This window comes from Oncorhynchus kisutch, unplaced genomic scaffold (assembly GCF_002021735.2).
Source record: "Oncorhynchus kisutch isolate 150728-3 unplaced genomic scaffold, Okis_V2 scaffold936, whole genome shotgun sequence".
NCBI lineage: Eukaryota > Metazoa > Chordata > Actinopteri > Salmoniformes > Salmonidae > Oncorhynchus > Oncorhynchus kisutch.
The window spans coordinates 28,075-42,375 of NW_022262881.1; the positions used below are offsets into that span (position 1 = coordinate 28,075).

Sequence of the window (14,301 nt, forward strand, 5' to 3'; positions counted from 1 at the left end):
GTCTTTATCCCTTTAAACTTGTGTGTATAAGGTAGTAGTTGTGGAATTGTTAGGTTAGAATACTTGTTGGTTATTACTGCATTGTCGGAACTAGAAGCACAAGCATTTCGCTACACTCACATTAACATCTGCTAACCATGTGTATGTGACAAATAAAATTTGATTTGAAATCAAATCAATCCATCAAATAGATTCATGAAATGGAGTAAATATTCACAAAAAAAGGGTTGCCACATAGCACCTTTATTTTCTAGTAAGGAGTGGATAATTTTCTCCCATCTTTCAACATTCCTCAGTTATGCCCAAGAGCACAGCTACACAAAATAAATAGAGTTAGCCAACAAATGACCTCTCAAACAGGAGACAAACATCGCAGTGTTTCTATAGTTTCCAGATATATGAATTGTGTGTTCGCTAAACATTTGCTCCAAAGCTATAGTTATCACAAGACAAGATATTTGTCAGTGTTTTGAAAAGTCTTGTGGTACAGCATTTCTACACAAACGTGATTATTTGATTGCTGGTACAGTATTACTACACAGATCATGTCACCATATTCCCTACTTTTGACCAGAGGCCTACTATATAGGGAATAGGTAGGGTGCAATTTAAGACAAAACCAATGAGATAATTTGATTTCTGTTCTATCCTGTAGTTTCACTGGGTTGGTTCTAACCAGAGGCTAACTTCTGTGTTAACTACAGTCAACGATAGATCACATAAAATACTTAAAAAGGAAACACATAAAACAGAGCAGAATGTTTGTGTTGCTAAATACACATAACGTGCTTAATCTTAACTACATAACTAGACAAACGCAAATTAATTCAGACCAGGGCTCTCCAACTCTGCTCCTGAAGAGCTACCCTCCGGTAGGTTCCCACAAACCCGTTATAACTAACTGGATTCCCCTTATCAACCAGCTAATTATTAGGAACACGTGTGCAAGATTAGGGTTGGAGAGAAACCCACTGGACAGTAGCTGTCCAGGAACAGGGTTATAGAGAAACCCACTGGACAGTAGCTCTCCGGGAACAGGGTTGGAGAGAAACCCACTGGACAGTAGCTGTCCGGGAACAGGGTTATAGAGAAACCCACTGGACAGTAGCTCTCCAGGAACAGGGTTATAGAGAAACCCACTGGACAGTAGCTCTCCAGGAACAGGGTTATAGAGAAACCCACTGGACAGTAGCTCTCCAGGAACAGGGTTATAGAGAAACCCACTGGACAGTAGCACTCCGGGAACAGGGTTATAGAGAAACCCACTGGACAGTAGCTTTCTGGGAACAGGGTTATAGAGAAACCCAGTGGACAGTAGCTGTGCAGGAACAGGGTTATAGAGAAACCCAGTGGACAGTAGCTGTCCAGGAACAGGGTTATAGAGAAACCCAGTGGACAGTAGCTCTCCAGGAACAGGGTTATAGAGAAACCCAGTGGACAGTAGCTCTCCAGGAACAGGGTTATAGAGAAACCCAGTGGACAGTAGCTCTCCAGGAACAGGGTTATAGAGAAACCCACTGGACAGTAGCTCTCCAGGAACAGGGTTATAGAGAAACCCAGTGGACAGTAGCTCTCCGGGAACAGGGTTATAGAGAAACCCACTGGACAGTAGCTCTCCGGGAACAGGGTTATAGAGAAACCCACTGGACAGTAGCTCTCCGGGAACAGGGTTATAGAGAAACCCACTGGACAGTAGCTCTCGGGGAACAGGGTTATAGAGAAACCCACTGGACAGTAGCTCTCCAGGAACAGGGTTATAGAGAAACCCACTGGACAGTAGCTCTCCAGGAACAGGGTTATAGAGAAACCCACTGGACAGTAGCTCTCCAGGAACAGGGTTATAGAGAGACCCACTGGACAGTAGCTCTCCAGGAACAGGGTTATAGAGAAACCCACTGGACAGTAGCTCTCCAGGAACAGGGTTATAGAGAAACCCACTGGACAGTAGCTCTCGGGGAACAGGTTGGAGAGAAACCCACTGGACAGTAGCTCTCCGGGAACAGGGTTATAGAGAAACCCACTGGACAGTAGCTCTCGGGGAACAGGTTGGAGAGAAACCCAGTGGACAGTAGCTGTGCAGGAACAGGGTTATAGAGAAACCCAGTGGACAGTAGCTGTCCAGGAACAGGGTTATAGAGAAACCCAGTGGACAGTAGCTCTCCAGGAACAGGGTTATAGAGAAACCCACTGGACAGTAGCTCTCCGGGAACAGGGTTATAGAGAAACCCAGTGGACAGTAGCTCTCCATGAACAGGGTTATAGAGAAACCCAGTGGACAGTAGCTCTCCGGGAACAGGGTTATAGAGAAACCCACTGGACAGTAGCTCTACGGGAACAGGGTTATAGAGAAACCCACTGGACAGTAGCACTCCGGGAACAGGGTTATAGAGAAACCCACTGGACAGTAGCTCTCCAGGAACAGGGTTGGAGAGGCATGATTTAGACTACGTCATCAATACATTCATGATTGTCCTGCATCTCCCTCTAGTAAGAAAACTCATGCAGTTTTATCCACCAGGACATTCAAGATCAGTTGCAGAGAAAAACACATGCATAAGATGTCTGAAAACAAGCAAATCATACAAGCCAAACGTCACAAGCTGGCACTTGTATCTTGTAGACTCGAGTACGTAGTAGAAAAACTAAATGTAGCTATTTATAGTTAACTATGTTTGACATTTTTTATTTGGACTATTCTATGACATACGGATGGCAGTTGCAAGATTGCATAACACACTGAGGTCTTGATATTTAGGGCCGAAATGACCGCTTCTAAAAGATGGCAGCATATAATGATGTACAGGGTTTCCAAGCAGCATCACGTGATGAAAACACATTTACCTTACATACTAACTAACGTTTGGTTCAAGGATGGAAAACTCAGGCCTCATACCTGGGGCCTGACAAGGAAAACCTCCAGACCTAAGTCAAATGTTATATGGAGTTAGGCTTCTGGGGATTTTATTTGTCAGGAGTAAGTCCTAACCCTACACATTGGCCAGGGATCTGCTATGCTTTAAGGGATGGAACAGAAAAATCACCTTCATCACACACAACCTTGGACAAATTTCTTTCACATTGATAGCTGCCCTTTCTTATTCAACTACGAGCCAAAAGCAAGAGCATTACTGAACAGACTGCAGTAGTGCCATTAACAATGAGGAAATACATGTATGGCTTTATTCATGTACAGTTTAAAACACCCTTTTTTCTGTTCATTCCAGCCTGTTGCGTCGTCTGAGCCCAGTTGTAGGCATTTCTTCTGGAATGTTCTGGGCTAGGCCTATGTCCTCAATGTTTGTCTCACAAGAATCCTCCAAGGAGGGCATGTTCTCCTCCTCAGCGTCAGTCACTGAGTGCTCATCCTTGAATTCAGGGTGGTGTTGCTGGTGGACTGGCTCCTCCTCTTCCTCCACACCACTTTGATCATCTTCCGCAGGAGCAACCACCTCTGGTGAGATGTCGCCGTGGGCTGCCAGAGACTCGATGAGGTCATCCAGGTTCCTCTCGCACTGCGGCTCTGAAAGACGGAAAAGGGAAATGTTGCGACCATACGCCATAGACACCCCATTTCAGGATGGGTGTGTTTGAGTCATGATGTCAATACTGCTCATGTGGATCATGTATGATGGGGTGTGTGACTCTTGCTGCCCAACTCATTTCCCCCAAGACAAATAAAGTTAATTTTGCACCCCCCCAAAAAATGTTCCATACACGTTTGTTCACTGTAATAAAACATTTAAAAAATAATAATAATAAAACATTTAAAAAGTCAGAAAGTTACTATTTGGAGCTGAATGCCAAACCTTTCAGGAGAGAGCGGTGCTCCATCCTGGCCCATTTTTAGATACCATACCAAGAAAACCAGAGTGATATAAAATAGGGAACACGACAGAAAACATTTAAAATGTGTCTTTTTTTTGTTGCAACGGAAAACAAAATAGTTGACTTTTATCCAGAGGCCTCATTTATCAATTGTGCTGAATTTTAAACTAAATTCTGGGTACGTGGATATCCTATAATTTGCATACGCAACAAATTGTGGAGGTGTTGGCAGAATGTTTTTATCTTTTTACAGTGACTTTTTCAAACTAAACAGGCGAGACCCAAACTCTGGCCTCGATTTCCGCAAGATTGACTGTATTTGAGAAATGTTAAACTAAGTGCTACAGCCCACACTGCTTCAACACAAAACTGTTGTTCAATATTTTGTTCATCAATATCTCCTGCCTTGGTATAGGCTCAGAGATTAAATATGTTATGAGGTCACACTCCTGCACGGTAATACTCCATAGCCTACTGTTAAATACTTGAAATAGTGTAGGCTGCTGGTCCATTTCCTGTCAGGAAGCTTGACCTATTGAATGGTAAATATTTGTCGTATAGTAGCAGGAATAAACCATTCATGTCAGAAAAGGACAGATGTCCTGCAATATGATTGATTTGCATAATAAACATACAAGCCCAGTGATCTCCTTACCAACGGAAAATCTGTTTTATCATTACGCTTTGTGTTTATCAGCATTGTTAGTAATTCCAGTAATTCCAGTGTCACCAAGCAACGCAGCTTACACAAAATTACAATATTTGCTTGCAATACAATTCTTCAACCACAAGAAGTTGTGTGGAGGCAGAGTCTGAGATGTTTGTGAAGATACACACACTTTCCTGTCGAGGTCAAATATGTAAATACCAACCATAGCGGGAAAACTTGTACAACATAAGGTTTAGTCTTTGTTTTGTGTCTTTTTTACGAACCTTTGATAAATGAAACCCAAAGTAGTCCCTATTCCCTATATTCAAAGTAGTCCCTATATTCTTCCATTTGGTGCCTAATGAACATGTCCCAGCAGGAGGTGGGGCCCACATACCTTCAATGTTAAGGGGTGGACAGTCCATGCCTCTCTTCTTCATCAGGTGGCGGATGGACTGGAGTTGGGACATGATCTCGTTCTTCTGTTCCTGGGCCACAGACTTGACACTGGAGAGGAGCGAAATGGCCAGGAGAGAGCGGGGTCACTGAGGACAGAACTCTGGGAAACGCAGTCCCTGACCGGTTGCCCTTCGTAGGTTCAGTTCATAGCTCCGGGGTGAAGTTTCTCTAGGTACAGATCTAGGATCAGCTTCCCCAATCCTAACCTTAACCATTAGTCGGGGAAATGCGAAACAGACTCAAATCGACGTCTAGGCCCTAGGGGCCACTTCACCCAACACCCAGTTGATACAGAAATGTGCGTCGGTAAGACACTATCTCCCATTTGGTGCCTGGTCAACACACCCCAGAGTCCCATTACCATAAACGCTCTTAGATTCAGCAGGGTCAATAGTGTCAACAGTTTATCAAGACCATGCAACGTCCCCTAATAACTGCTATTACTACCTGGTCAGGATAAACTGGTCTTAATCACCACAGACATGGGGTGTTATTTACAGAGTAATATTACACAGAAACAGAAGACAAACCGGAGCTCCGTGGTTTATGGGTCAGTTGGCTTACTTACCAACTTGTCAATGGGTCCAGTTGGGTCAGAATGGAGTTGAGCATCTTCTCTGTTTGCGCTAGCCGCTGCTCCAGCTCTGTAAGCTGATTCTCTATGGAAAGAGACACAGCCACCATGTAAAACAAACAGCTGATTCTCTATGGAAAGAGACAAAGCCACCATGTAAAACAAACAGCTGATTCTCTATGGAAAGAGACAAAGCCACCATGTAAAACAAACAGCTGATTCTCTATGGAAAGAGACAAAGCCACCATGTAAAACAAACAGCTGATTCTCTATGGAAAGAGACAAAGCCACCATGTAAAACAAACAGCTGATTCTCTATGGAAAGAGACACAGCCACCATGTAAAACAAACAGCTGATTCTCTATGGAAAGAGACACAGCCACCATGTAAAACAAACAGCTGATTCTCTATGGAAAGAGACACAGCCACCATGTAAAACAGCTGATTCTCTATGGAAAGAGACACAGCCACCATGTAAAACAAACAGCTGATTCTCTATGGAAAGAGACACAGCCACCATGTAAAACAGCTGATTCTCTATGGAAAGAGACAAAGCCACCATGTAAAACAAACAGCTGATTCTCTATGGAAAGAGACAAAGCCACCATGTAAAACAAACAGCTGATTCTCTATGGAAAGAGACAAAGCCACCATGTAAAACAGCTGATTCTCTATGGAAAGAGACACAGCCACCATGTAAAACAGCTGATTCTCTATGGAAAGAGACACAGCCACCATGTAAAACAGCTGATTCTCTATGGAAAGAGACAAAGCCACCATGTAAAACAAACAGCTGATTCTCTATGGAAAGAGACAAAGCCACCATGTAAAACAAACAGCTGATTCTCTATGGAAAGAGACAAAGCCACCATGTAAAACAAACAGCTGATTCTCTATGGAAAGAGACAAAGCCACCATGTAAAACAAACAGCTGATTCTCTATGGAAAGAGACACAGCCACCATGTAAAACAAACAGCTGATTCTCTATGGAAAGTGAAAGCCACCATGTAAAACCATGTAAAAAAGCATCTGCATGATGAACAAAGGTATGCAAACAGACCCTTGTGGCACACCACATGGACACAACACACCTGTCTCCTCCGACTTCTTGGGACCTTTGGCATCCTTGTTCTTTTGGGCTTGGGAGTCATCTGCAGACTTGATCTTAGAGAGATGAGAGATGTCAAAAGTCTGAGCCGTATGTGTGTTTAGTCCACTCAGGCTCAGACTGACAGTATTACCATAGTTCACCACAATCACGTTTGCTCTGATTAGCAATCTACTCCAATCCAGCTCTCTCTCTGTCTGTGTAGGCGTTTGCACGCATGCCTGTTTAGATATCCCCAAGCAACCCCATCACAATCATCACTGCTACAATATTTTTCAGTGGTGGAATTCCTGCTCCAGCCTATACCTTCAGAAATTTGTACGCTGCAAAGAGGCCGACTCCGATGGCGTAGAGCGGCATCAGCGTGAACACGTAGCCCTTGTTGCTGTTGGTTTTGTATTTGTCACCCTTCATCTCCTGCTCCATCATCACCTTCATCTGCTGCATGTTCTCCAGGGTCTGTGCTTTGCTCATGGAGCCAGCAGTGTTCTTGTTGACCGGCTGCCCTCTCACTGCACCTGGTCCTGGTCCCGGACCCGCTGAGAAATTATATGAGAGAATTAGAAGACGATGGTGATGATTATGTTGATGAACAGGCCTATTCATGACATTTGTCTTATTGCGAAATCCTTAAGAGGCTACGATATTGCACACTTTTGCAAATAGACATATCTTGTTTTAAATACGTTTGACAATTTTTAACATAGTAAAACGTTAGGCTACTAAACAAATATACCATGGCAGGATCAAAACATTGCATAGGCTAGGCCTACACAATATGACGGTGCAGTCCCATTGCCAATTCAAAAACTATTTTAAAATGCATGCTACCTTTTCTGTTGTAGCGTGCATCAAAACCTCTTGTTTCCTTCGCTCCGGATCCTACGCCGAACATTCTAGGGAACACCACAAACGCAAACAACACCGCCGTAAATGCGACCACCACTTGCTGGGACGATGAGAAAACCATATCCTTCTGCACCGTAAAGCACCAGAACAGCGACGAAAACAACCGGAGCCTTTGGTCCAGACGTGCAACACCGAATCTTTAGCGTTTCTAGGCTATTACGCAGAAGGGAAACTGACTCATTGCCATTTCAAGCTGAAAACCACGTAAATCTTGTGCTGACTATTGAGGTAAATATGAACCGTGCTGACTGAGGATAAACAGCTGCTTCTTCTTTTTCTTCGTCGTCATCTTCTTCAGGATTTGGTTGACGGATCGCATCCAACTTCTAGCTCTATACACCGCCACCTATTGTACTGGAGTGTGAGGCCAGTCACGGTCTATCTATTCGGATACAAATATATATGCAACATGTAAAGTGTTGGTCCCATGTTTCATGAGATGAAATAAAATATCCCAGAAATGTTCCATAAGCACAAAAAGTTTCTCAAATTTTGTGCACACATTTGTTTAAAACTCTGTTAGTGAACAGAGGAGGGGTTTCTCCTTTGCCAAGATAATCCATCCACCCGACAGGTATGGCATATCAATAACTTGATTAAACAACATGATCAATACAATTTATTTCAATGCACCTTGTGCTGGAGAAAATAAAAGGCCACTCTAAAATGTGCTGTTTTGTCACACAAAACATGCCACAAATGTCTCAAGTTTTGAGGGAGTGTGCAATTGGCATGCTGACTGCGGGAATGTCCACCAGAGATGTTGCCAGATAATTGAAAGTTAATTTCTCTACCATAAGTCGCCTCCAACATCGTTTTAGAGAATTTGTCAGTATGTCCAACCGGCCTCACAACTGCAGACCATGTGTATGGCGTCGTGTGGGTGAGGGGTTTGTGGATGTTGTTAACAAAGTGCACCATGGTGAAGGTGGGGTTAAGGTATGGACAGGCTTAAGCTTAAGCAATGGCATTTTATCGATTGCAATTTTGATGCACAGAGGTACCGTGACGAGATCCTGAGGCCCATTGTCGCACTGGTGTAAAGTACTTAAGTAAAAATACTTTAAAGTATTACTTAAGTAGTTTTGGGGGGTATCTGTACTTTACTATTTATATTTTTACTTAACTACATTTCTAAAGAAATGTACTTTTTACTCCATACATTTTCCCTGACACCCAAAAGTACTCGTTACATTTTGAATGCTTAGCAGGACAGGAAAGGGGTCCAATTCACACGCTTATCAAGAGAACCTCCCTAGTCATCCCTACTGCTCTGATCTGGCGGACTTACTGAACACACTTCATTTGTAAATGATGTCTGAATGTTGGAGTGTGCCCCTGGCTTTCCAGGAAATAAAAATAACACTAACGATGCCGTATGCTTATTATAAGGAATTTGAAATCATTTGTACTTTTACTTTTGATAATTAAGTATATTTTAGCAATTACATTTACTTTGGATTCTTAAGTATATTTAAAACCAAATACTTAAAAAAACTTTTACTCAAGTAGTATTTTACTGGGTGACTCACTCTAACTTGAGTCATTTTCTATTAAGGTATCTTTACTTTTACTCAAGTAGTATTTTACTGGGTGACTCACTCTAACTTGAGTCATTTTCTATTAAGGTATCTTTACTTTTACTCAAGTAGTATTTTACTGGGTGACTCACTCTAACTTGAGTCATTTTCTATTAAGGTATCTTTACTTTTACTCAAGTATGTCAATTGGGTAGGTTTTCCACCAGTGTATTACCATGCCATTCATCTGCTGCCATCACCTCATCATCACAATCATCACAGCATCACACTGCACGGACCCATATCACAAGGATCAGCACACAATTCCTGGAAGCTGAACTTCACACAGCCATTGAAGAGGAGTTGGACATCATTCCACAGGCCACAATCAACATCCTGAACAACTCGATGCGAATGAGATGTGTTGTGCTGCATGAGGCAAATTGTGGTCACAACAGATTGGTTCTCTGATCCACGCCCATGGCTTTAAAAAAAAAAAAAGGTATCTGTGACCAACAGATGCATGTCTGTATCCCCAGTCATGTGAAATCCATAGATTAGGGCCTAATTTATTTATTTCAATTGACTGATTTCCTTATATGAACTATAACTCAGTAAAATCTTGGAAATCATTGCACGGTGCGTTGTTATTTAAAAAATATCATTACCTTCATTAGTCCTCTTCCTCTAAGAAAGTGAAATATAGCCTGAGACACCACCTCCTACACTCATTAAAAACACACTGCCCCATTCCACTACTTTGACCCTATCTGCTAGTGCACTATGCAAACGGCCTGGGAGAACAGGACACCACCGCTCAACACACCCTGGAACTCTTCTGAAGTCAAATTTCGTATAGCCAAATACATCTCTGCAGCTGCCACCACAACATCTATTTTCTGTGATTTATGTTTCATTTCTGTGGTACAGTTGATAACCATTGATATGAACGCTAAGAAGCCAACCTTACAGAAGCATAAATCACTCGTTGGTCTATCCCTCTGTGCTGCACAAATCTACTACTCACCTCCTTCCTACACACTGCTGCGACATGACCATAAACGTTGCAAGATTAACAGCTCTTATTGTGTGACTTCCTTGATTGAGAATGTGTTTATTAATGCGGCTTCTTCAGTTACTGTAGTTGAGTTAATCTAGTGAATGTTACTGCCACCCATTGACCTGGAGTGAAAACACACACGTAAACACACACACACACACACACACACACACACACACACACACACACACACACACACACACAAAGCTAGTGCATCCACTTCTTTGTTAACTATAGTCCTAGACCGCACATTCTTTAATTATGATATCTTACAACATTTTAACAGGATGATTTAATAATATTGAAATTCACCCAAATACAAATCCAGTCAGGATGTTCTGCACTACTTGGCCAACTCACAATAGAAGTAAATACAAGAAATTCTGATAGCTGCTACTTGGAAAGATTAAACTACAGAAAGGAATTTGAATGTAACCTGACTCTTTATCATCGAACCCATGGGCCCTTCGGAGAAGGTGATAGATAATCAGGGCTACAGACTGGTGACAGACATCTCTGGAATAGGTTGCTTGCATACAGCTTTTTGATACCATTTATACTCTTTCAACTATAACCACACAACAGATCTTCTGATCCACGCCCATGGATTTAAAAAAAAAGGTATCTGTGACCAACAGATGCATGTCTGTATCCCCAGTCATGTGAAATCCATAGATTAGGGCCTAATTTATTTATTTCAATGTACTGATTTCCTTATATGAACTGTAACTCAGTAAAATCTAGGAAATCATTGCACGGTGCGTTGTTATTTAAAAAATATCATTACCTTCATTAGTCCTCTTCCTCTAAGAAAGTGAAATATAGCCTGAGACACCACCTCCTACACTCATTAAAAACACACTGCCCCATTCCACCACTTTGACCCTATCTGCTAGTGCACTATGGCCTGGGAGGACGGACAGCACCCCTCAACACACCCTGGAACAAAGACACAGAGCAGGGGTTGATTTCGGGCTTAGGGAGGTCAGTATGGGATTGATGCTCAAGCCTCCATTTCCTAACAATTCTATCCACAGGTGCCTGCTGGGATAATTACACTTTACAGAGTGGGTAGTTCTTACCGTGAAGACTGACTCACCTCTCCCGAGGCGAGTTCTAGGCCATAGAGGGATCTGCCTGCTTCCTTCTACCACATTAGGTAAGTTTGCTCCCTTCTTGTGACCACCCCAACATACATGTGTCCCATGTTCCCCGGCTAACCCCTCAGTTCTTCTCCCAAAGGACAGTCCTGTGGTCTTCCTTCGCCTAGTAGGTTGTTTCTCATTACCTCTCTGCATAAAGTATAAAAACCCACATTCAAACTCCGTCCTTCTCATAGGCTCAACCTGACTCCCGAACAGTTCAGTGGTTGATGTAGGCTTTCTAAACACTAAAACCTGGGTTCCTGGCCTCTTACTCTGATTTCCAATTTTTCTCACCATTTGTATCCATTTGTTGTTTTCCTCAGATCACCCAGGGGGACCTGTGGCTGCGCCAACAAGGAGACCCATGGAAAGGACGATGAGGAAAACAAACCACCAGACCCGGTGTAGTCTCTGCCTCCTAGTTACAGAACCTCAGTGTGAGTGTGAAATTATGTCTCCTTCTTCTGCACTTTGGCTAGAGCCTTCTTTTTCATCTTTCTTTCCGGCCTTTTGGTCTGGGCCCTCTGCTTCTGTCCAGTCGCTCATCCATGGCTTCCACTTTGGGAGATGCTTGCAGTGGGAGAGATGATGCCAGCAGGACCTCTCTGCTACCCGGATTGAAGTCGGTGTTGCCATGGTCACCTGGAAGGGTCCCATCCATCTTGGCTGGTTCCATTTTATTTTATGGATTCGTAGTTCCACCCAGTCTCCTACGCAGATGGTCAGAGCATCTGGATCCTTTACCTGAGATTGGTTCTGCTGCTTTCCTAGTGTGAGAGTGGAGAAATCTGACAATAGAAGTTAATTCTTTCATGTACTCAATGTGATCACACTGTGCCTCAGTTATGTCTGTCGGTCAGTCATAGGTCTCACCCCTGGGGTGTTCATTGGTCGTCTTGTTAACATTTCATAAGGTGTACACCCAATACCTTTGTTAAGGCTGCTGCGCATTTTCAGAAGGACAATTCCTGTGGAATGGCATAGTTTGGCAAGGGAGCCTTTCAGGGTCTGATTAGCCCTCTCAGTAACTCCTGTTACTCCGCGGTTGATAGATGGACACAAACTTCTGGTCAACACCCATCATTTTGGCCACTTGGGCAACCACATCTCCTATGAGATGGGTTCCATTGTCTGCAGACAAAACCTCAAGCACTCCGAACCTGGTTATGATTTCCCTGACTAGCAATTTTGCAACTGTTCGCGCAACACAATTGGTAGTGAGAAATGTTTCCACCCACCTGGTGAACCTGTCAATTATCACCAGGCAGTATCTCTTTCTTTGTTTTCACTCTACCATGTCTATGACATTCAAAGCAAGGTGGACAAAAGGTCCTTTTGGAGTGGGGAACTTCCCTGGTTGTAGTGGAGTTCCCTTGTCTGTTATATAACAAACATGTCGCGCAACGGTAAATTAACTGTTTTACGTGCTGATTCAAATCCGGGCAAAACCATTGGGCCGAAATCTTCTCCTTCATATGCCCCCTTGACGAATGGCCCACTCCATGAGCCAATCGGCAAATAGTAGAGATCATGGTTGATGGTAAACAGGGCATGTCAGACAAAAGATGCAGCCATAAGCCAGACCTAGGACAAAGAGCACACCCTCTCTCCCTCCACACTTGGTGATTGAGAATATCAGCCTGCTGTTGTTTCTCAAGATCATTAGTTTCAGATGACACAAATAGAATGCATGTGTGTGACAACGGAAAGCAGCCAATTTGGCCGCCTCATCAGCTATGCTGTTCCCAATACTAGCATATGTGACACATGCAACCGCTGTGTCAGATTTTTTTTAAACTTCACGGAAAAAGCAAGCCATATAATAATCTGAGTACAGCGCTCAGACAACACATCAAGAGCCATGCAGATATCTGCCATGTTGGAGTCAACAGAAGTCAGAAATAGCATTATAAATATTCACTTCCCTTTGATGATCTTCATCAGAATACACTCCCAGGAATCTCAGCTCCACAATAAATGTTTGATTTGTTCGATAAAGTCCATCATTTATGTCCAAATAACTCCTTTTGTTAGGACGTTCAGTTCACAAATCCAAACTCACGACACACAGGCAGGTCCAGGCGAAAGTTCAGAAGAAAAGTCATATTACAGTTCGTAGAAACATGTGAGACGATGTATAGAATCAATCTTTATGATGTTTTTATCATAAATCTTATAATAATGTTCCAACCGGAGAATTCCTTTGTCTGTAGAATTGCAATGGAACGCAAGCTAACTTTCACGTGAAAGCGCGTCACCAGCTCATGGCACTATGGCAGACCACTGACTCATTCAGCTCCCATTACCCCCTCCTTTATAGTAGAAGCATCAAACAAGGTTCTAAACACTGTTGACATCTATTGAAGCCTTAGGAAGTGCAATATGACCCCACATACACTGTATATTCGATAGGCTAAGACTTGAAAAAAAAAACTTCAGATTTCTCACTTCCTGGTTGGACTATTCCTCAAGTTTTTGCCTGCCATATGAGTTTTGTTATGCTAAAAGACATCATTCAAACAGTTTTAGAAACTTCAGTGTGTTTTCTATCCAAAGCTACCAATAATATGCATATCCTATCATCTGGGCCTGAGTAGCAGGCAGTTTACTCTGGGCATGCTTTTCATCCGGACGTTAAAATACTGCCCCCAAAGAAGTTAATAGGTGTTCCTGTGGTGTCAGTAAACCCTCTTGTTCTCCAAAACCCCACACCATGACAAACAAACCCCAACAGCATATGCTGAGTCTGAATAAACAGTAAGTGTCTTCCCTTCCCCCAGTTCACAAGCTGTTTTCAGAGCTATTAAATCTGCTTGTTGTGCTAATAAATGTTCTGGTAGGGGCTGTATAATCTCAATATCATTTTCCACATCTACTACAGCAAATCCTACATGTTTTTTTTTACCTGTACTTTGATCTATATTTGCAGAACCATCAATGGACAGCACCATGTCAGAGTCAAGCAGAGGTTCATCAACAATTCTTTGTCCAGTACACATTCCTGGGCTGCCCCGATGGCCCTGTTACTGATGATTTGCTCAGGGAAGCCCG

At 42.9% G+C, this 14,301-nt stretch overlaps 1 protein-coding gene across 1 annotated transcript; it reads right to left on the bottom strand.

The window, feature by feature from the left end:
- Positions 1-222: 222 nt before the first annotated feature.
- On the bottom strand, positions 223-7,830 carry LOC109877063 (uncharacterized). Its single transcript, XM_031817117.1, has 6 exons — positions 7,448-7,830; positions 6,923-7,155; positions 6,600-6,672; positions 5,502-5,592; positions 4,872-4,981; positions 223-3,520 (listed from the first exon to the last, which is right to left on the bottom strand). Exons 1-6 carry the CDS (start codon positions 7,584-7,586, stop codon positions 3,216-3,218), a joined length of 951 nt encoding a protein of 316 aa, XP_031672977.1. The 5' UTR covers positions 7,587-7,830; the 3' UTR covers positions 223-3,215.
- Between the last annotated feature and the right edge of the window lie 6,471 nt (positions 7,831-14,301).